The sequence below is a fragment of the Megalobrama amblycephala genome, linkage group LG7 (assembly GCF_018812025.1).
Source record: "Megalobrama amblycephala isolate DHTTF-2021 linkage group LG7, ASM1881202v1, whole genome shotgun sequence".
Classification (NCBI taxonomy): domain Eukaryota; kingdom Metazoa; phylum Chordata; class Actinopteri; order Cypriniformes; family Xenocyprididae; genus Megalobrama; species Megalobrama amblycephala.
Window position 1 is genome coordinate 6,197,101 of NC_063050.1, and position 24,001 is coordinate 6,221,101.

General features: G+C 39.9%; 1 protein-coding gene across 1 annotated transcript in view; it reads right to left on the minus strand.

Moving 5' to 3' along the window:
- Window positions 1–21,767, minus strand: part of LOC125271604 (NACHT, LRR and PYD domains-containing protein 3-like) — a 116,977-nt gene extending 95,210 nt beyond the window's left edge. Inside the window, exons 1-5 of the mRNA XM_048195715.1 lie at window positions 19,969–21,767; window positions 18,603–18,776; window positions 18,340–18,513; window positions 16,100–16,146; window positions 4,195–4,765 (exon numbers count right to left, since the gene is read on the minus strand). Of these exons, the coding sequence (XP_048051672.1) occupies window positions 4,195–4,765; window positions 16,100–16,146; window positions 18,340–18,513; window positions 18,603–18,776; window positions 19,969–21,728 (2,726 nt within the window). The 5' untranslated portion in view covers window positions 21,729–21,767. The remainder of the gene's footprint in view (window positions 1–4,194; window positions 4,766–16,099; window positions 16,147–18,339; window positions 18,514–18,602; window positions 18,777–19,968) is intronic.
- Between the last annotated feature and the right edge of the window lie 2,234 nt (window positions 21,768–24,001).

The window sequence follows — 24,001 nt, forward strand, 5'->3', positions numbered from 1 at the left end:
GTCTCCGCTTTTGCGTTGTAGAGCACCAGCCCAGGTGGCGTGCTCAGATCCTCTTTGATGCTGTTGAATGCTCTTTGTTGATCATGTCCCCACTGAAACATGTTTTGCCTCTTTAACAGGTCCCGGAGTGGCTGTGTCTTTTCTGCCAGATGAGATAAGTACTTTCCCAGGTGATTCACCATCCCGAGGAATCGTCTCACTCCGCTCGCGTCCTCAGGCTCCTCCATGTCGGTCACTGCCCTCACTTTTTTAGGATCTGCTCTCACGCCGGCTGCATCTATGATCTGTCCGAGAAATTTGACATGGCCTTTTGAGAATTCACATTTCTCACCTCTCAGTGTGACGCCTGCCTCCTGCAGCCTCCCCAGCACCGCAAGCAGTCGTGTGTCGTGCTGGGTCTGTGTGTCTCCGTACACGAGCACGTCGTCCATTTGGCACAGGATGCCATCGAGTCCCTCCAGTATCTGAGACATTCTCTTTTGGTAGTGTTCAGGTGCTGAGGATATGCCGAAGCAGAGGCGGTTAAAGCAAAACCTCCCAAAGGGAGTGAGGAACGTTGTGAGGAGAGCGGACTCCTTGGCAAGGGGAATTTGCCAAAACCCTGAGTTTGCATCGATTTTTGAGAATACTTTGGCACCCCCTCTAGTTGTCCAAGTGTGTGTTCAACTGACGGGAGCATATGTCTCTCCCTCTTGACTGACTTGTTCAATTTGGTCAGATCCACGCAGATGCGCACCTCATCTTTGCCTGGCTTTGGGACAGTGACCATACCGGCGCACCAGTCTGTGGGTTGTTCAACCCTTGAAATCACCCCCATCTCTTCCATGCGCGTGAGTTCTTTTTTTACTTTAGACATGAGAGGCAGCGGGATTCGTCGTGGGGTTGATATGGAAATGGTTTGGCGTCTGCTTTAAGCTCTATCTTGTATCCACCCTCCATCTTGCCTAGTCCTTTGAACAGTGTAGGGAACTGCTCCTTGACTCTCTCGACTGAATCCAGTGCCACTGTGTCTACTCTAGCCACTAGCCCTAATGCCTGGATAGCTGGATGTCCCAGTAGGCTAAACTTCAGACCCGGGACTACATACACTTCTTGTGTGGTGCTTTTATTGTCTGTTCCTATAGTGGCTGCGAACTTTCCCTTCACCGTGATGGGCATCAGACCTGGACCCTGCAGCACTTTCTTTGCTCTCTCTAGCTCCGGAAACTGCCCTTTCTGAAATACATCTTCAGATAGCACTGTTACGTCTGCCCCTGTATCTATTTTGAATACAGCTGTGTGCTCATTCACTTTAAGGTTGATTAGCCATGGTTCACCATCTGAACTGACTGTGCCTAGGAAAGCTATTTCCTCCTCATCTGACTCTGCTGTGTTAACTTCGTTGAGAGCCCCTGACCTGCACACTTTTGCATAGTGATCCTTTTTCTGACACCGGTTACATGCTACTTCTCTAGCTGGGCACTGATTTTTGCTGTGTGCTGGCGTTCTACCACACCTCATGCATCGTGTCTGGTTACCTGGCTGTGTCTGATAACTGCTTTTATCATTTGTTCCAGCCTTTCCTGCATTTTCTGCTGTCTTCCTTTGCCTTTGTCAAACATGTGTTTTGTTTGAATGCTGTCCACATCTGTGGCCTCTGCCTTAAAGTTACTCTTCAACAGATCCTGTTGTTTTTTCACACTTTCACTCTGACGCGTGCGCGTCACCGCTCTCTCCAGCATTAGCTCCGAGTCCAGCTGGAGTTGCTCCGACAGCTTTTTATCGTACCAGCGTACTTTGAGGTCAAAATGCGTACCCGCTACGCAAAATGCGTACATGTTGGCAGGTCTGCAGATGTTGGAGGAAGACTGAGACTGTTGTAGAGACATGAAGCTCAGAGAACATATTCTTCACTGCTAAATATCTGTGCTTCAGCATTATTATACAACAAATCAGATTTCAGCTGTCTTCTATCAGGAGAAATAAAGGAAAGGATCATAAGAACACAGAAATAGTGCTAATGACATAGAAGTGGCACAACTTACCCAACATTAGGGGTTAAGTATGTATGGGGAATTTAAATTTAAAATAAATATTAGTTTTTTGTGCATTATCCCATGACAGTCTTACTTTACAGCACATTATTCAGAATACTTCCATGTAGTGAATTATCCAAAATATTCCAATGTGAAATTCTGAGACAACACTTTAGAAAAAAAAAATTCATTAGATAAAGAAAATGTTAAATATTCCCTCATTGCAGTTCACCAAACTTTTGTGTGTTTGCAAAGGATCATATGAAAGAAAGAGCTGAACTATATTTACCCCAACTATCCTTTTTAGTAAAATTCATCATTTCATAATTTATGTACAAAAAATTACATCAGCAGTTCACCAACAAGAATGAAATATACAGACAAATATAAAACTAGCTATAAATTTACTTTGACATTGTACTTGTTTTACCTTCCATGTAGAACCTTTACTCAGACATGCAGAAACATAAATGTATCTGGTATATTACTATGAATACATATTTTAAAAGAAGTATATTTTGATAACTTCTGATAAACCCATATTTTCCTGTATCATCAATAGAGAAGCTTTGGGTTTATCAGAGGTTGCTGTTTTAGAGCAGTGTCGAGCCCAGAGTGTGAATCAGAGCAATGTTCAGAAGAGGTAAAGCTTCTCTTCCTGAAGAACTGAGATGAATTTAGCTTTCACATCATCTCTGTGTTTGCGTATAATGTCACAGATCTTTCTCATGCTCTCCTGACTGGTTAAACTCTGTGTGATTTCTGAATATTGTTCCTCATGAATTAGTTGCTGCTGACACAGTTTATCTGCAATGATCTGGACATTTTCGACTTTCTGAATGAGATTTGACCAATGGTTATCGAAATATCTTGCTTTATCTGCATCACTATTCAGACACGGCTCGTCTCTCTTAGGATTTATCAGATCAAGTTCATCTTTCTCAAATATTGCAGTCCAGACCACCTCCTCATCCTCCTTTCTGATAAGAGTCATTAGGAGATCATTCTCCAGACGTGTCTTGATCTTGAAGAAGTTTGGGTCAGTTTCTCTTCTGAGTGTGATCCCTTCTTTGGGATGGATAGAGGCACCAGAAACATCAAGAATGTGTGGCGTTTTCATCCGAAATGGCCTGTCAGGTCTGGGATGTGGGATTGGGTCATTTGACTTTTCATTCTTCTCAACTTTTTCTTTTGCACAATCATCAAATGGGAAAAAGTAGACGTGTAGAATGAGAGGAACTTTAGAACGCATGTAGAGAAGAAGATCGCAGTGTTCATACACTCGCGCACTAAACAAATTTATTATTAATGTTTTAAGAGAGAAGGATGGTTGGACAATCTTAGCATGGAATCGGGTCAACTGCACAGGTTCTGTGGTTATTCCCTCGTCTTTTACTGTGAGGACTTTCACAGCATCTTTGAGAGAGGGGTCAGACTCTCCTAAACAGGCGTAATGGGGCAGATGAACTTCCTCCAGTTTCCCTGAGATCACTGTCACGTCAATCACTGGAGCGATCCGGTTGCACTGCAGCCTCTCCAGCTCTGTGTTGAGGAAGTGTCCGTCTACGGTACAGTACTGAAGGGTGACGTCACAGTCACAGACCCATCGCATTCTGGTCTGGACACACTCGTAACGGCCTGGGTCAGTGCTGACCCTGAACTTTGACCCTCCTTCATCTGTACAGGCCGACGGCTCAATCTGAACCCACTGATCAGAATCAGCTATATGGACACAAGACTGACAGTTCAGCAGTGGGTGAATATTGAGCCCAGAAGGTTTGGGGTCAGAGAACCTGTGAAGAACCAGAAGAAGGAGGAATGAAAGAGTCAGATGGTTTTAAACGGTTAACCGGTGACTTTAACTAGGTTAATTAGCATGAACTAACAATAAAAAACACTAAAGTGTTTATTAATCTCAGTTAATGTTCATTTCAGTGTTTATCAAATCATTATTTAAATCATGTCAATATTATTTAATGATCTGAACTAACATGAACTAACAATGAACAATCCAATCTGCATCAGCCAAAATTTGCTGACAAATATGATCATATCAGGTATCAGCAATAATCCAATATCATGCATCTCTAGTGTTTAGTGATGAATGAAGAACAGAGGATTGAACTATTAATCACAGTCTGGAAAAATCCTTCACTAAGACACAGTATATTTCACTCACCCGGTTGTGTGTGTATCACTGTTGTTTCTCACAGGAGGCTGTTTAATGTCACACAGAGACACTGAGGAATCAGGATAAACCCTAAATCCAGCATAGAGGGGTTCAGTGAATGTGGTGTTGAATGTGTGTAAGTGTGTGAGTGTGTGTGTGTCAGAGACGCTGTAGAAGGACAGAGTGCCGGCCGACACGTCCACATACACTCCTACTCTATTAGAGGATGAACGGAGGACAGGTATATCAGTACTGTTCTTATTATGACGGACAGAGAAACTGATATTAGAGCAGTTCAGACTCCAGGATTTGTCATTGAATCCAAACCAACAGTCACTCAATCCTTTCCTGCTGATTCCTTTATATGTCACAGATATTTCAGTGTCTTTGCTCCATTCAGCCTCCCAGTAACAGCGTCCAGTCAGACTCTCTCCACACAGAACCTGAGGAACATCATCAAATCTCTCTGGATGATCAGGATACGACTGATGATCTTCCACATATGTGATCTTCCTGTTCTCATCAGACAGAATGAGACGAGTGTTTGCTGTGTTTGGATCCAGTGTGAGATCACAGGCATCTGAACACAAGAAGAGAGAAACATTTCACTAAATGAGACAAATCAACATCAAATCACTGAATGATTGTGTGTTTCGACCTACATTTGTGTAGTTCTGCTGTACTTCTGAACTCTTCACAATGATCCACACTATAAAACACAAACATGATTCATATTCATATTCATTTTCTAAAGGTCAGACAAAAAAGAAGAAACACACACAATCTGTTCTGTGACACAAACTTAGTTCACCCCAAAATGATTGATCGTTTAGCCTGATTTTGGTCCAAACCTGTATGACTAACTTTCTTCTGTGGAACATAAACAGTCTTTTGTTATCAAGCACAGCTGCTGATCTTTGAACTCGTGGTATAATTTGGGATGATCACAGGACAGAAGCTCCTGAAGCAGCATCTTTTGTGGTATTCTCTGTCATTTCTATCAGTCAGCTGACTCTTTGCAGTCACATTGACTGATCTACCAAACTATCAGGTACCCATATTTGTGCAATGCTAGTATAGAGCGCTGCAGTGATGACTAGAGGTGTAACGACACACCAATGCCACAGTCCAGTTCATATCACGGTTTGTTCGGTTCGGTTTGCTGTGGGGCAGTTTTCATGGCATGGCACCAGTATGCTAAAGAAGATTCCCTTTTAACTTAATAATAACAATAATAACAATAATTTAACTTATTAACTTTATCTTTATTGACTTTATACCAGTACTTAATTTGAGTCGGATCCTGCCAGATCCTGTTCCAGAAAATGTCATATTGCTATATTGCTCACTGCTGTGAAAACAGGTTGTAAACGGAATAATTTGACATTCTCCAGATCACAAACACAGATTCACACTGGATCGTTTGCCAGCTCTTTTTCTATAATATGCTATTAATATAAAGAAAACAGAGCAGCAGTCATGGGCAGCTTTCCTCTCTAAAGGCCAGAACACACCAAGCCGACGGCGACGAACTAGTGGCAACGAAAGCACACTGCGTTGCGTCGGCAGCGTCTGTGTCCAAAAGTTACCCTGACACACCAAACCGACGCTAGACAGCCGACGGCCAAGCAGCACGTCAGTTCTGCGCCTGCGTGAGATGAAATGCCTTTCCGAAACAGCAGGCGGCAGTAGCTGAACAGCCAATCAGAATGATCCAATGGCCCGACGGACCGACGAGCTCCAACGCCGATTTAACATGTCGAATCGGCCGAAAAAAGGCAGACGAGGACCAGCTTCAGCCGACGGTGCGGAACACACTGAGAAAACTTAGTCGGCTGACGAAGAAAAACTGCCCGACGGCCGACCGTCGGCTTGGTGTGTTCCAGCCTTAACAGACATCAGAAGCAGAAGAAGAAGGTTTGAGTGAGAAAATTACACGACACATTAATCCTCACCTGGGGTCAGAGGTCACTGATCTGTCACTCTCCAGAATCTTTGTGTTGTGTATTATATCTGAAATAAAACTGCTCCAGTCATTGAGAAAACACAAAAAAATTCATCCTTCAGTTCTGTCTGCGGTTTTGTTTATCAGTTTCTAGTCCCTAATACTGGATTATATCTCACCTGGCGTCAAAGGTCACCGATCTGTCACTCTTCAGAGTCTTTCTGTTGAATCTTCTATATGAAGGACTCCTTCTCGAGATACTGAGAAAACACACAAAAAAATATTCCTTCAGTTCTGTCTGCGGTTTTGTTTATCAGTCTGTAGTCCCTAATACTGGATTATATCTCACCTGGGGTCAGAGGTCCCTGCTTCAGCTCTAATTAATCTGTTAGTCTTAAGAGACTTTCTTTTAGCTCTTCGAGATGAAGATGCCTGACTCCAGACACTGAGAAAACACAAATAATTCTTCCTTTAGTTCTGCCTGCTGTTTCATTTATTATAAATAAGGCTGCAACAACTAATTGATCAAATGGATAATAAATTTGATTATCAATTAGTCGTATCTGCGCACTGTGCACAAAAACCGTCAGTCAGTCACATCGTTTTACACTAGAATAACAAATTTCCATGGACAAAACACATATGGAAAATATCAGAGGAAACAGAGTGAGATTCTGCGGGAAACATGAGAATCCTTTATATTTATAAGCGTTTAGCGTGTCTGTTGTGCTTTGACAGATGCGTGTGCTGTTTAATGCCTTTAAGACGTGTTTTCCTCAGAGCTTCACTTACATTTTACAGTTATATCCTTTTCCATAAATGTTAGAAAGCATTTCCAAGCATATTTTTACTACAAATTTAAACTCACTTGGGGTCAGAGGTCATGGGTTTATCACTGGATTCTGCAGATGAAGATCTCTCACTGCTCTCTTTATTCTCCATAATGAGAAACTGACTTCAGACCTGCATATGGAAACACAGAGAACAAACCATACAAAACATTATTATTCCTGTAAAAACACATCCCACAGCTACTACACACTCTAGAGATTTCTGTGCAGTTTGTGGATGATCTTGTTCTTGAAGTACTGGTTTCCTGTGGAAGAACTGGTCTGACACACCTCTGAGATGAACTGGATCAGTGATTCAGACTCCATTACTCTCCGTCAGTGTCTGACCTCACTGATGCTCTTGTGTCTCACTGAACTTCATCAGCCTGAATCTCTCCCTGTTCAGAGGTTCATGTGTTTCTGCTGCTGTAAAGTATCCAGAAAGGTACTAAAGACATTGTTGAAATAGTCCATGTGACTAAGAACACACGAGTGTTACAGGGTTTTCAACACAGCAGAAGCGGAGCCGGAAGAGGAGCCGCTCACAAAGTTACAAAAAATGCTGCGCGAGAGTGAAACCTGACCGCTGAACACTGAGGGGCGGCATATATTTCAACCTTTTTTTCTCTTTCAGACAAAAACCGAAAATGCCATTTTCAGCCAATAATTGTCACAGTTGGTAGCAAACACCAGGTTAAACGAAGGAGAGTTGAAGAATACAGGCTTTAATAATGACACGTAGAATAAACACAACCTTACACAGATGAAAACGGACGAGGAATGAGGGTGAACACAGGGCTTAAATACAAGTATCAAACAAAGGGAACTTAACAAGGTGATGGGATGATTAGACACAGGTGCAGCAAATTAACTAATGAACAGAATGGGGAAACTAGGTCACAGGGGAAAACGGAAACATGAGGATCTGTAACAGTTCACCCCCTCCCGGATAGGCGCGTCCTCGCCCCGTAAGAGTCCAGAGGAGGGATGGAGGGAGGGGGTTCTGGAGGAGGGCGGAGTAACATAAAGACACAAAAGAAAAGAGTCCATATAACAGAAACTATAGTCCAAGGAGGCGTGGAGGGTGGGAGGAGCCAGGGGGAGACCAGGAGCAGGACGAGTAGATGGAGACTCCAGAGTCCAGCCAGGATGGTGATCCACGGCGGAGTCGAGGGAGGGAGGAGCCATGGTGTAGAATTCCTCGACGAAACCGTGGGTAGGACTGATGGAGACGAAGCCGTTGGAGAAGGAGCACAGAGTGCAGATGGATGGCTGACGACCAGGCATGACACCATAGGTTTCGGAGGCCGCGAGGGAGGCGTGGCGACGATCCCTTGAGGAGGAGCCGGGGTGCCAGAGGTCTGAGGTGGAACCGGAGCGACAGAGGACCGAGGCGGAACCGGAGGGAGGGCTGAGCCAGATGGAGCCGTAGGGGTGGAGAGGCGTTGCGCCACAGACGACTCGTAAGTCCGTGGCGAAGGCGTGGCGACGTCTGACCAAGGTGTAGCCGGAGGTTCGAGGGAGCCCGGTGTAGCCGAATGGCCGATGGTCCCAGGCGGAGCCGAGGGGGGGAGGAGCCATGGCGGAGGAGTCTGGACAACGGGCCGAGGTGGAGAGACTGGATCGGAGGCAGGAGGCGGAGCCAAGGGGCCCAGGCGTCCAGACGGCGCTGTAGAATGGCTGGCCCGAGGTGGATCCACATCACAGAGGGCTGGTGGAGGAGACACTGAGGTGCCAGCGTGATGCAGCGACGAGTGGGCAGAGGAACTTGATGGTAGCTGGAGAGGAGGCGGGAGAGGGAGGCTGGGAGGGACCAAAGAAGACGCAGGGCTGGACGGGACCAGCGGGGAGACGGACAGTTCTAGGCTGGACGGGACCAGCGGGAAGACGGACAGTTCTAGGCTGGCCGGGACCAACGGGGTTAGGAGACACAGGGGATCTTCCTCTTCACTACAGTCCTCATAAAAAGAAAACAAATTGTCCAGCACTTGCTCACCCTCTGTGGTGGGAGTGTGGGCGAAGCTCCACTCCATCCCCTCGAACTCCACGAGGACTCCCACATTGGCGCACGTTGTTGCCGGCTCACACACCTGGTCAGACGTCTGTCTTCGGGACTCCAGTTCTGGGGTGAAGTGAAACTCGGTCCCGTTTGTCAGCTCCAGCTCGTTTCTTGCGGCAGGCTGATTACATCCATCTGCAGTGGGCTCTGGCTTGTCGTCTGTGTCGCTGGGTGAAGGTAGGCTGAACTCTGGATGGGGAGTGGGGCTGGTGACTTCTTCAGCGATGGCAATGGTGAATGGAGAGTCACAGTTCACCAGCACCCACTCCACATACTTGGCAAAATTCCCCTGAGGACCCACACCAGGCAGACGAGCTCTTGACGTCGTGCTGAGGCTCATATAGAAAAAAACACTCAGCGTTTCGTCTGGGATGTTGGTACGGCACGCCAGATCTAAAAACCTTTGGGTGTGGGTCTCGAGGGACTGCTGCTCCTGGTTGAGGTAAAGCAGTTGGACAGCCGGTAAGTCCATATCGGTATTGGTCCGTTCTTCTGTCACAGCTGGTAGAAACACCAGGTTAAACGAAGGAGAGTTGAAGAATACAGGCTTTAATAATGACACGTAGAATAAACACAACCTTACACAGACGAGAACGGACGAGGAATGAGGGTGAACACAGGGCTTAAATACAAGTATCAAACAAAGGGAACTTAACAAGGTGATGGGATGATTAGACACAGGTGCAGCAAATGAACTAATGAACAGAATGGGGAAACTAGGTCACAGGGGAAAACGGAAACATGAGGATCTGTAACAATAATTTTCAGTGACTGAAATCTCGGGGCATTCCTAACAGGATCTATGTTTCATGATTTAAAACCTACACCTGGAGAAGGTTAAATAACAGGTGACTGTCATGCTATGAACCTGACATGACTAATGGACAAAGTTTACAGTTGTCAAGATCTTGAATCTGCTTAAAGTACAATAAAAGATGTTTTGTTGTTCTTGCAACTTCTTTGAGACTCCCATATAATTATATAATTTATGGATAATCTCATGTACTGGTAATGTGGTTTAAGTGGAACATTGTCCTGAATGAATTCTCCTTCTTTTTGCAGGTCTAAGCCAGCCACAGTGAAGCCACGATTCAAACACAATTCACTCTTGTATTTCTATTGTACATTTTAAACTGAGAGGAACGACTCGGCGCGGCTCGATGCGCTTACTTTTGGTTTGCTTTTCCACTGATCTGGAGAGATCAGTTGTGCTCTTCATTAATTACAGTGATGAGATTGACTAAAGAGGAAATACAGTCATCAGTGTCCAAACCAAATGTTGTACACAGAGTAAGTGATTTGTAGATTTATTTTATTTTATTTTATGAATTCACAGGCATATACACTTATGAAGATAATTAATAATATCCTCAATTCATAAACCAGATATTTAACTCTTCCATGAATGAGGATAGATGCAGCAATGTGGGGTCGGCACTCCAAGTTATTACGGGCCGGTCGTGTGGATAAATGTTCTGAACCGATACAGTTCATCCGAATAAGGCTCCTGGAATATTTGTTCAGTTTATCTCAGTATGATATTGTCTCATGTTTTCTTATTCTTCAACAGTTTAATGATTTCTAATCTCTTCTCTGAATAGGGATACCGTACAAATGACCCCTCGGTGACGTCACACATGATGAACCCACGTGACTGACAAAGACCCATACAAAACTGCAATGGAAACCATTAAATATGATATAATAAACCACTGATTCAAAACAAAAGATTCATAAAGATTCAAAGCTTCATGAAGCAGTGTTTTGAAATCATCACTAGATATTGTTGAATAAAGTTTTCATGTTTCTTCATAACATTAAGGTTGAACCACTGCAGTCACATGACTGATTTAAATATGTCTTTCTGGACAAAAGAGGCCTGACTGAGCCATCGGATTTCATCAAAAATATCTGAATTTGTGTTCTGAAGATGAACGTGTGAAACGACAAATGATTAGTAATTAATGACAGAAGTTTTTGGGTGAACTAACCCTTTAACAGCTGATGGTTTGTAATGGTTTTGTAGTGGAAATCATCAGCATTTCTGTAATGATTTCTATTGTTTGATTGTTTTTTCCAGCATATTATTTATCTTGTTATATTATTAATATTTATCCTTTAAATAACACAATAACACCTCACTGGAGAGTAGTTTTGATCAAACACACATCAGTGTGTCATAATCGATCTTTCACTGAAGCTGATGGTCTGTGGATCGAGTCTGGCTTACAGAAGCAAGATTAAGGTTTAGTTTTTACTGTAAATCTTTACATTTCCAGCTTGAATGTTTGTGATTGTGAAGAATCCGTACATTAATCTCAAATAAAAGCAGAATCCCTAGAGCTCGATATCGTTATAATCCGGAAGATGAACTTTTGCAGTTTTACTTCAAATAAACTGTTAATATCTGAAGATCGAGTTTAATATGATAGTGACGCGAATGAGAAAACATTCAATAATATGACATGATATGCTGATAAATGAACTTACCGTCATGTGATATTTATTTCTGTTTCAAGACTTCTGAACTGGATCTTCTTTACTTTCGGTTTCGACACACAGGTGTTTCCTCAGAATGCGCATGCGCAGAGACCTCAGGTGTCAACAGCAAATAAACCCCGCCCATCTCTCTTCTTCTTATAGTTTTCTAGTGGGTTTCTATTATTAAGGATGTTTAGCGCCACCTGCTGAATACTGAGTGAAATCACGATTACTTTCATCTGTTATTCTTTATTTCTATTAATTCTATTCCACTTCCTTCCATTTTTAGTTATAATTTCTTTCAATGTAATTATTTCTGTAAAGTTTTGTAATTAATTTACACTCCACATCTCTTTCAATATACATCACATTTATCTGTGTTTGTTTTATTCATGAGAAATAGATTATAATCTAGTAAATATGATGCCTTCTGTTTCAGAAGGGTTTCAGTTTTACTGAATTATGAATATTGTAATATGTTTTTGTAATAAACTGCACATGATCTATCACTTATATATACAGTATATCAACATTACACACGTTTGGGCTGAGACTTTCATTGCACAGTTTGACCAGCAGGTGTCGCCTCAAACAGTCAGTCCATCCCTGATTTTTTTTTTTTTTTTAATTAAACAAAGAAGCAGTCAAAATACAGAAGAAACAAACAAGAAAACCAAGACAAAAAGTACAGGACAATGGTGTGTATATAGGTGTGAATAAATTGACAAGGACAATATAAAGAGAGGGGTCTATTTCAATGTGTTAAAGCCTACATAAAAGGAAAGGATCTTAAGGACACAGAAATAGTGCTAATGACATAGAAGTGACACAACTTACCCAACATTAGTGTAAAGTATGTTGTCACTGGGGAATTTGAATTAATAAAAATCACATTTACAATATTATTTTACAGCACATTATTCAGAATATCTACCATTTAGAATATTTACATGCAGTGAAATATACAAAATCCCCAAATTATGAGACAACAAGTTTACAAAAAAAAAAGACCTTTTATTAGATAAAAAAAAAAATGCAGTTCAAACATTGTGTTTGCAGAGGAATATAATCACTTGAAAAAAGAGCTGGATTCTATTTGCCACAACTATCCTTTTTAATAAAAATTTACATTTCATAGTTTATATACAAAAAATGTACATCAGCAATTCAATTTTATTTGAACGTAACTATAAATTAATATTTTGAAAGTAGTAATGTATATTATGATAACTTCTGACTGAGCTCTGGGGTGATGGAGGTGGTGAGGACATCGACGGCGTAACGGTGAGTAATATACAGTCTTTACAATCATTTATATTGTTCAGAAACAATGATGAAGATGAAGATACTGGCTGGGAAAGAGTGGGAGTGACTCTAAAGTATACTAATTGACACAAGTTTACTACTAGTACATTGATATTATACTTACTACATAAAGTATACTTAAAAAATATATTTGAACATTACTTTAGTATACTTGATCAAATGAACTTGAAGTATACTAGTTTTTCATTCTCCAGACGTGTCTTGGCTTTGAAGAAGTTTGGGGGAGTTTCTCTTCTGAGTGTGATCCCTTCTTTGGGATGGATAGAGGCACCAGAAACATCAAGAATGTGTGGCGTTTTCATCCGAAATGGCCTGTCAGGTCTGGGATGCTTGATTAGGTCACTTGACTTTTCATTCTTCTCAACTTTTTCTTTTGCACAATCATCAACTGGAAAAAAGTAGACATGTAGAATGAGAGGAACTTTAGATCTCATGTAGAGAAGAAGATCGCAGTGTTCATACACTCGCATTATCCAACTTATTATTAATGTTTTAAGAGAGAAGGATGGTTGGTCAATCTTGGCATGGAATCGGGTCAACTGCACAGGTTCTGTGGTTATTCCCTCGTCTTTTACGCTGAGGACTTTCACAGCATCTTTGAGAGAGGGGTCAGACTCTCCTAAACAGGCGTAATGGGGCAGATGAACTTCCTCCAGTTTCCCTGAGATCACCGTCACGTCAATCACTGGACCGATCCGGTTGCACTGCAGCCTCTCCAGCTCTGTGTTGAGGAAGTGTCCGTCTACGGTACAGTACTGAAGGGTGACGTCACAGTCACAGACCCATCGCATTCTGGTCCTGACACACTCGTAACGGCCTGGGTCAGTGCTGACCCTGAACTTTGACCCTCCTTCATCTGTACAGGCCGACGGCTCAATCTGAACCCACTGATCAGAATCAGCTATATGGACACAAGACTGACAGTTCAGCAGTGGGTGAATATTGAGCCCAGAAGGTTTGGAGTCAGAGAACCTGTGAAGAACCAGAAGAAGGCAGAATGAAAGAGTAAGATGATTTTTATGCACAAACAAAGTGCAAAATTAATAATACAGTAATAAATGATGGTGAATTTAACTACATTAGTTAGCATGAACTAACAATGAAAAACACTAAAGTGTTTATTAATCTCAGTTAATGTTTATTTCAATGTTTATTAAATCACTATTAAAATAATCAGTTGTATCTGTCAATATTGTTTAATGGACCTGAACTAATATGAACTAAGAATGAACAGTTGAATTTTTATTACCTAACATACAAATAATAATAATAAAACACATGTATTGCTCATTGTTAGATAATGCATTAATGAATGTTAACTTTATTGTAAAGTGTTACTACCAACTCAAAATCAACAACATACAAACAGTCTACTATAAATAACCTAAAGAGTAAATCTGTCACATCTGTCAGGATTTACTTTAAAACTATTTTCTTTCAGAATTTGCTGGTAAATTTCACAAATAATTACAAAAATGGCAAGTAACTGAATTAAATGTGAATGTTTGAAGTGAAAAGACTGAAATAGTATTTCTTTTAGAACATACAATTTTTAGAGTGTTGAATATCTGTTGTTGTTTTGAGCCAGAACTTTATATTTTTACATATACAGTCCAACTATAACTGCTGTGCAATTATTCTGAGAGTGTTGTACCTAGAAGAGTCTTTCTTCAGGAAGAAGCCTCCCCATTCCCTCCTTCAGATAATGAGAGTTACTATACATAACCAAGACATTTTTGCTCAAAACTTACTACAATGAAAAATATTGGTATGTAGTACCTGCACAGGAGAGAATTGGTGTTGTTTCCAAACAAAGGGAAACATATAGATTTATTGTAGTGCTTTCAGCATTAACACGTTAATGCATTCAACTTTTTTTTCACTTTAATGCGTTCTTTAACACAATTAATGCAACATCCATTTTTTTGTCATCCTTTGGCTAGCGTTACATTATATGATCATGTTCTTAGTCATGCAAATGCTTTTAAACCAAAAGAGAACATGCTCTGGTTAATATGACATTTATGGGTTTATGTGAGGATTATTTTAAGTTCACTTAAATTAAAAGTTATTTAATTTTTGAAGCCTAATAAATATAAAAAAAATTATAGCTTTCAATTATACTTTAATGTTTTGTGGCTATAATTAATGTTTAAAATTGGGTGTGAAAATCATTTTCATTGAGACATCAGTAACTGTATTGGTATAAGTGATACTGGCCTTCATTCATAAAGAGATGCCATTAAACAAGTATTTAATATATACTGTCTTTATGTTGTTTCTTCATTAATTTGGAGAGTAACTGTGAAAAATGACAAAAATGTATTTAAAGCTTATAAAAACGTAAGTAACTTTTAATTGCGATTAAGCACGATTAATTACAGGAAAAAAATTCAATCTAGTTCTTTTTATTCATCGATTGACAGCACTAATGTATTGGTAAAAGCTAATGTATTTGTTATTGGCGAAAATATGTTGAAAATTATGGGTATATTGGGTATCAGCAAAAATCCAATATAGTGCACCCCTAGTGTTTAGTGATGAATGAAGAACAGAGGATTGAACTATTAATCACAGTCTGGAAAAATCCTTCACTAAGACACAGTATATTTCACTCACCCGGTTGTGTGTGTATCACTGTTGTTTCTCACAGGAGGTTGTTTAATGTCACACAGAGACACTGAGGAATCATAAAAATAAACCCTAAATCCAGCATAGAGGGGTTCAGTGAATGTGGTGTTGAATGTGTGTAAGTGTGTGAGTGTGTGTGTGCCAGAGATGCTGTAGAAGGACAGAGTGCCGGCCGACACGTCCACATACACTCCTACTCTCTTAGAGCATGAACTGATGTCAGGTATATCAGTCCTGTAATTATTGTGACAGGCAGTGAATCTGTTATTATAGCAGTCCAGACTCCAGGATTTGTCATTAGATCCAAACATACAGTCAGTCAATCCTTTCCTGCTGATTCCTTTATATGTCACAGATATTTCAGTGTCTTTGCTCCATTCAGCCTCCCAGTAACAGCGTCCAGTCAGACTCTCTCCACACAGAACCTGAGGAACATCATCAAATCTCTCTGGATGATCAGGATATGGCTGCTTCTTTCTCACATATGTGATCTTCTTGTTCTCATCAGACAGAATGAGTTTGCTGTGTGCTGTGTTTGGATCCAGTGTGAGATCACAGGCATCTGAACATAAGAAAAAAAAGAAACATTTCACTAAATGAGGCAAATCTACAACAAAAAGCCAAATTGTTGTGTAGACCTACATTTGTGTAGTCCTGCTGTAATTCTGAACTCTCCACAATGATCCACACTATAAAACACAAACATGATTCATATTCGTATTCTAAAGTCAAGACAAAAAATAAACACATACAATCTGTTCTGTGACACAAATTTAGTTCACCCAAAAATGATAGATCATTTAGCCTGATGTTGTTTCAAACCTGTATGACTAACTTTCTTCAGTGGAACAACAAAAAAAAAACAGACATTTCAAAACATCCTTTTGTGAAAACTAAAGACATACAGGTTTTCTGTTCCATGAGGGTGAGTAAAGGCTCCAAATATATTTCAAATGAAATCGAAGAACGAACTGATATAGCACAATTTTGGACAAAATCAGGCAAAAATTAAGTTTGGGTTCATATTGGGAGTTTGAAATGGCTTGCCAAAGCAAACTCTCAGGAAAAGTTTGCTTCAGCTGCAAAACACTACTACAGCAAAACATACTACCATTGGTCTATGACGATAACATAATAGGAGGTGTGCGCTGATATATTTTAAAGTATATTAAAACAGAAAACCATTATTTTAAATTGTAATAATATTCAACAGTATTGCTGTATTTTTCTGTATTTTTGATATACAGCATGATAAGCATGAGATTTCTTTTAAAAACATTATAATAGTAATGCGTCCAATCTTTTGATTTTTGTGTTTATTTTGTTACTGAGAGGAAATTGCATATATTTACATATTCATCTAACCATCGTGCTCAGCAATGTGGTTGGTGTCAGATGTTCAATAACAGTATATCGCTGCTCATGGATTTCAAACATCGTTTTACCCCAAAACAAAAAACTAAGAAGAACTTCACTTAAAGTACACTATACTGCCAAAAGTATTGGGACATCCCTCCAAATCATTGAATTCAGGTTCTCCTTTCACTTCCATGGCCACAGGTGTATCCTTCTCGTCGACATTAGTGCCTGACCTCACAAATGTGCTTCTAGAGGAATGGTCAAAAATTCCCATAAACACACTCCTAAACCTTGTGGAAAGCCTTCCCAGAAGATTTGAAGCTGGTATAGCTGCAAAGGGTGGGCCAACTCCATATTAAACCCTACAGAATAAAAATGGGATATTATGAAAGTTCATGTGCACATAAAGGAAGGCGTGCCAAAACTTTTGGCAATATAGTGCACCATGATAATGAATATGCACAATATTGTTATTGTGAGCACTTCAAAATACCATAAATAATTTTGACGGATTTTAGATGGATCATTTACATTTACATTTATTTATTTGGCAGACTCTTTTATCCAAAGCGACTTACAAGTGAGGAATACAAGCGAGTCGTCATGACGAGGCAAATAGACACAAGAAGTGCTCACAATACAAGTTTTAGGCAGTGCTCAAAGTATTCTAAACTACAATAGAGAGGGATTAGAGGAAGTGAAAGGATAGCTATAAGAAGTTTTTTTAAGATGAGGTTAAGTGCTCACAAAAGAGATGAGTTTTCAGCTGTCTTTTGAGAACTTATCAATCAACTTCAAAAATTTAACAATGATCACTTGTATTTCTTAACATTAACAACAACAAAAAAAAAACCTTCTGTGACAAATTTAGCTATTGCTCAGTCTTAGTTAATGCATTAACTAACGTTAAAAACGAGACCTTATTGTAAAGTGTTGTTCTTTACAATGAAAAATTTTCCTTTATATTTTTTTTGTGTTTTGCATTATTGTATTTAAACAGAGTTCTTTTTGATGTAAGAAAGAGATAAATTATAAGAAATAAAGAGTTCTTAAACCTCTTTTACTATGACAACACTTTTGCAACTTATTTCAAGTAATAATACCGTATAATCTGATTAAAGCTTCAGCAATTATTGCAACATGAAAATTTGATACAGTCCCATCACTACAGACTTCATTTATAGAGGTTTTTAGGTCTCAGACATATCTTTTTAACTAGATTTTGAAGGTAGGGGATCTTGAGTAATTTTCTCTGTGTGTCTAGGCACAATACATGTTATTGGCTATTTGTGTGTAGGCATGTTAATTCTTAATTGATGTTTTACCTTTTATTATTTACTCTTTAAATACTCATCTTCTAAACTAATTTAGAAGCATTTTGGGCAACAATGTGTTTTTAATTGTGCGATAAAAATAAATAAAAGTTGAACTGTATCGAAAATAGAGTAACCAACTTTTGATCAGATCACTAAGGCAGATATTAATACCAGATGTAAACCGGGACTCTTATTTCCCCACATTACTTTAGGATCTGCAGTGAGCAGTTTGGATCCTTCAGTTTGTCAGAGAGCAGCTTGACTCCTGAATCTCCTGGGTGATTGTAGCTAAAATCCAGTTCTCTCAGGTGTGATGGGTTAGAACTCAAAGCTGAAGACACATAACAACAGCCTTCCTCTGTCACCATACAGCCAGACAACCTACAGATACATACAGTTAGATGATCTACAGACAAACATCAACAATATGACCGACAGACTGTAAATAATCTCTCATATGTCCTTAGTACTTCAGTATCTGCAGCTGAGAGTTTGGACTGTTCAGTCCTTCAGAGAGCAGCTTCACTCCTGAATCCTGCAGGTCATTGTTACTCAGGTCCAGCTCTCTCAGGACACAATTTTGGGATTGTAGAGCTGATGACAAACTCTCACAATCCTGACCAGTGAGATTACAGCCAGCAAGACTAAAATAGAGTAAATACAGCACAATAAGTTGGGATTCAAGGTGGTTTTCTTTAAAGGGGCAGCTCCTTAACAACTAGAAAAATTCAATGAGTAAATAATTGGCAATACAAAATAATTCAATAAAAAAGTAAAATAATGTGAAATATTTGGTCAAACTGAATATAATCCACAATTTGTAAACAGCATTAACATTTTAAAATGCTTTCAGTCCACACTGTTTTCCAAAAATTGTTTGTCTACACTAAATCATCTGAAATACTTAAATCCATTCACAGTGCCAGAGTAGAACATCATAAAAGCTCAATAAGATGCAAAAAAGCAAATTATTACCATATTTCCTGGGATTTTCCAGCTATCAACAATTAATAAAAAAGGGTGCACATTGCCTTACAAGATATTTTTTTAAAAGTGTAAATGTGTTTCTTCACTTGGACAATTACATTAGCTGTTTCCATCCACCTATTTTTGTGCATTTTGGGATATCACATAAAAAAAGGCTGGATGAAAACGCCAAGATGCGCATAAATTCTATGCCAGCATGACAGCAAAGCGACTTACATTTGTATCTGAGTATGTGCAATCCTTGGGATCGATCCCATGACCTTGGCATTGCTAGTGACACACTCTAACCACTGAGATACAGGAAAGCTTATACTGCAGCAACTTACGTTTTTCTTTCATTTCTTAAATTTTTCTTCAAGTTATTCAGGAAGTGACTTTTTTTCTCTTCAACTCACTGGAAGGAAACAGTACTTTATTTGCAAATCTTTTATGTGATATGGATGGAAACATAGCTACTGTCTCATTGTGGATGGAAGGAAAACTTGTAAAAAAAAGGTTTTGAAATTTATACAAATATGGTCGCCACTTAAAACTGAGTAAACAAGTCTTCCACTCTGAGGTGTTGGTTTGTCTACAAAAACAAAGTTGTAAAAGCAGTGATCAGTTCCAAAAATATGATCTCTCTTGTTGTGGCAGCAGCAAGCAATCGAGAAAAATGGTGCTATATGGTACCATAGCAACAGTTACAATTCAATGCAATATGAGTGCAACAAATACAATTGCAGTTTCTGCACACTAAATGCAATCTAGTTCCTTTAGCTGAACTGCAACAGAGTTTAACACTCACGTTGACACTTTTTTGCTTTTTTTCTTATCAGGATTCTTAGCTATTAATGATTAAACACTCACAGAGATTTCCTACAGTTGATCACAGCTGGTATCAGTCTTCTTCTACCCTCATCTGATGTGTTGTATTTCTTGAGGTCCAGCTCATCCAGCGGCTCCTTTGATATCTGAAGCATGTAGGCGATTGTTGAGCAGTGAACAGGAGAGAGTTTTTCCTCTGAGTGTTTGTCTGATTTCACAAACTCTTGAATCTCTCTAGACATGGTCTGATCTTTCACTTCCAGCAGACAGAGGAACAGTTTGATAGATCTTTCAGTGTAGAGTCCATGTCCATCTTTGATCTTCTCTTTAATGTAATGTGTGGTTTCTCTGACACTCTCTGAGCTGTTCTCTCTGTGTGTCAGTAGATCCTGTAAGAGTCTCTGATTGGACTCCAATGAGATGCCCAGCAGGAACCGCAGAAACAGATCCAGCTGTCCATTCTCACTCTCAAGAGCTTTATCTACTGCTGATGCTAGTAGATCATACAGAGAGACATTCTCATATCTGTATAATCTGAATTTATACAAAAACAACTGCAGTGGTTCCTTGTTCTTTGATAAATAGCAGTAAAACACATAGAAAGCAGCAAGAAACTCCTGAAAGCTCAGATGAATGAAGCTGTAGACTTTCCTCTGATGAATCACAGATTCCTCCTTAAAGATCTCAGTGCAAATCCCAGAATAGACTGAGGCGTCAGTGACATCTATGCCGCTCTCTCTCAGGTCCTCCTCATAGAACATCACATTGCCGTTCATCAGCTGCTTGAAAGCCACTTCAGCAAGTTTCACAATCACTTTTCTGTTGGACTTGAGGAGTTCTTTTGACTTTTTTTCTTCATACTTCTGATTCCTCATGTTGATCTGAATCAGCAGGAAGTGGATGTACATTTCAGTCAGAGTTTGAGGGATTTCTGCACTCAGATCTTCTTTCAGGAGCTTTTGAAGCACAGTGGATGAGATCCAGCAGAAGATGGGTATGTGGCACATGATGTGAAGGCTTCTTGCTCTTCTGATATGCAAGATGATTCTGCAGGCTTGATGCTCGTTACTGATTCTCTTCCTGATATATTCCTCCTTCTGAAGCTCATTGAATCCCTGAATTTCTGTCAGACGGTTGATGTATTTGGAGGGGATCTGATTGGCTGCTACTGGTCTGGAGGTGATCCAGATGAGAGCAGAGGGAAGCAGCTCTCCTTTTATGAGATTTGACATCAACACACCCACTGATGAAGTCTCAGTCACATCAGAAACTTTCTGAGCATCTGAAAACATCAGTGCCATTCTGCTTTCATCCAGACCATCAAAGATGAACACAACTTTACACTCCTCATAAATCTTTGAGTCCAGATCTTGAAGTTCAGGATGAAAGTCCAGCAGAAGTCTGTGAAGACTGTACTGATGGTCTCGGATCAAGTTCAGCTCTCGAAATGGAAGCACAAACATGAAATCTACATCTTGATTGGCTTTTCCCTCGGCCCAGTCCAGAATGAACTTCTGCACAGAGACAGTTTTTCCGATTCCAGCGATGCCTTTAGTAAGAACAGTCTTGATTTGGTCTTTCTCCTCACATCCTGGTTCAGGTAAGGCTTTAAAGATGTCATTGAAGTCAATAGGAGTGTCTTGTGAGCATTGGAGGAGGAGGGTTTCATTCTCTTGGAGTTTCATTCCCTCAAGTAATCTCTCAAACTTGTTCTTCATGCTGCTTTTGTGCTGGTTTTTGACTTTCTGTAATTCCTCATTCAATCGTTGATTATGTCTATTCAGGGATGCTGAAATGGTCATGTTGTCCCGACAGAAGACTGAGGAGTCTCCTCCAGAGATGCTTAAGTCTCGATCCACTCTGCTGAAAAAACAACAAACAGATTTAAAATAAATGAAATAAATTATTTAAATGTATAAAAGTCACATTTCTGTAATGTCCTGTTTTGGTTCATGGTCTTGTTTTCATGCTTATGTTTCATGTTCATGGTTCATCTCTCTTATTTTGTAGTTTGATTCTTGTTGCTTGTTTGTGTCATGCTTCCCTTGCTCCTCATGTTCTCCCTTAGTCGATGTGTCATGTTCTGATTGGTTGGTTATGGTCATGTTGTTTTAAGTTCAGTTCTGTCATTGGTTCCTTTGTCCCTTGTGTCACTTGCCCAATGTCTTAATTATGTGTTCACTAAGTTCATGTAGTTCTGCTGTTGATGTCTGTTCTGGTCAAGTCTGTTCAAGTCAAGTTTATTCAAGTCTGGTCAGGTCAAGTATGCTCAGGTCAAGTAGGTTGCTTTATTTGCATGCTCACTTTTGATTCAATAAACTGCAATTGGGTTCATCATCTCACCTTCAGTTTGGACTGAAATAATTACAATTTCATATTTCATAAATGCATATATTAATCTTGTAAGACATTTAATTATACAGAAAATACATTTCAATTTCATTTTAAAGTCAGTGCATAATGCAGCAGCTAGAGTTCTTACTAGAATCAGGAAGAATGACTATATTAGCCCGGTTCTGTCAACACTGCATTGGCTCCCTGTTAAAACCTGGCTAATTACTTACAAAGCACTAAATAATAATAATAATAATAATAATAATAATATTGTTTTATGTATATAGTGCCTTTCCAGAGCTCAAGGACGCTTTAAAGGATACAATTAACAAGGAAGAGATAATACAAGTAGACAATGGTGAGAAACAATAATGGAGAGGGAAGTATACAGAAAAATAGATTCAAGTACAAAAGTACAAAACAGGACTTAAGAGACATAACAACATTCAGATAACTATTAGTAATAATGCAGAGCAATCAATTAATCAAATCAGAGGTATAACATTCAGAAAACAGGTGAGTTTTGAGTAATGATTTAAATACAGAGATATTATTATCACAACAGAGTGAGCGGGGGAGAGATTTCCAGAGTTTGGGAGTGATAGTACTAAATGATCTGCCCACCACTGAAAAGAGATGATGCCATATTACAGAGCTAAGGGGGAGCCAAGCCATGCAAAGATTTAAAAGTGAGCAGGATCATTTTGAATTTAATACAGTAGGCAACTGGAAGCCAGTGGAGATCATACAAAATTGGGGTGATGTGAGCAGAACGCTTGGTGTGGGTGAGTATTCTAGCAGCAGAGTTTTGAATGTATTGTAATCTGGAAATGGAGCTGGCAGGTAGACCAATGAAAAGGGCATTACAGTAATCAAGGCGTGATGAGACAAATGCATGTATGACAGTTTCAGTGTCTTTGGTACTGATGAAGGGACAGAGTTGGGCAATGCGACGTAGGTGAAAGAATGCAGATTTGGTAATAGAGGTAATATGAGACTGAAAGGAAAGGGTAGAGTCAATGATTAAACGTAAATTTTTAACAGTATTGGATGTTTTAATGTGAGAACCAGCAACTTCACAGATGAAATTGGTAGAAATATTGCAGTTTTGAGTGGCAGAGGAAATGAAGCAGAGGTAAGAGATGTATTGATGAAGTGAGAGATAGGAGCAGAGATGGAAGAATGGCAAAGTTTCAGGAGAGAAGTAGGAGCAGGATCAAGTTGACAGGAAGAAGAGTTGGATTTCAAGATTAACTTGGAGACAGAAGATGGGGTTGTCAAAGAAAAACAAGACAGAGTTTGACTGGATAGATTTGGTGGATAGTTGAGCTTTGTATCAGTAGAGAGGCATTGGTGGACAGCATCGATCTTTTCAAGCAAATAATCCAGAAAAGAACAGCAAAGCTCATTAGAAGCTATGGAGTCTTGAGGTGGAGGTTTAGTAAGCTTATTTATTGTATTGAATAATGTTTTTGGCCTGTTACTTGATTTATTAATTGTGGCAGAGACAAAAGTATATCTGAAATCAACAAACAATGCCATGATAATATGCATTTGCCTACTTTTGTCGGGTGACATCCACCAGTGCCCTGGTCCAACTGGCCGAACAAACAGAGCAAACCTTCCTAATGCGCCTACTTGTGGCTCCGGTGCGTCTTTGGCGGCGGTGCTCCCGGGCGGTGTCTACAGGGATCCGGCGTTGGCTCGGGTGAATCCTTGCGCTGAGCTGAGATGGTCCGGT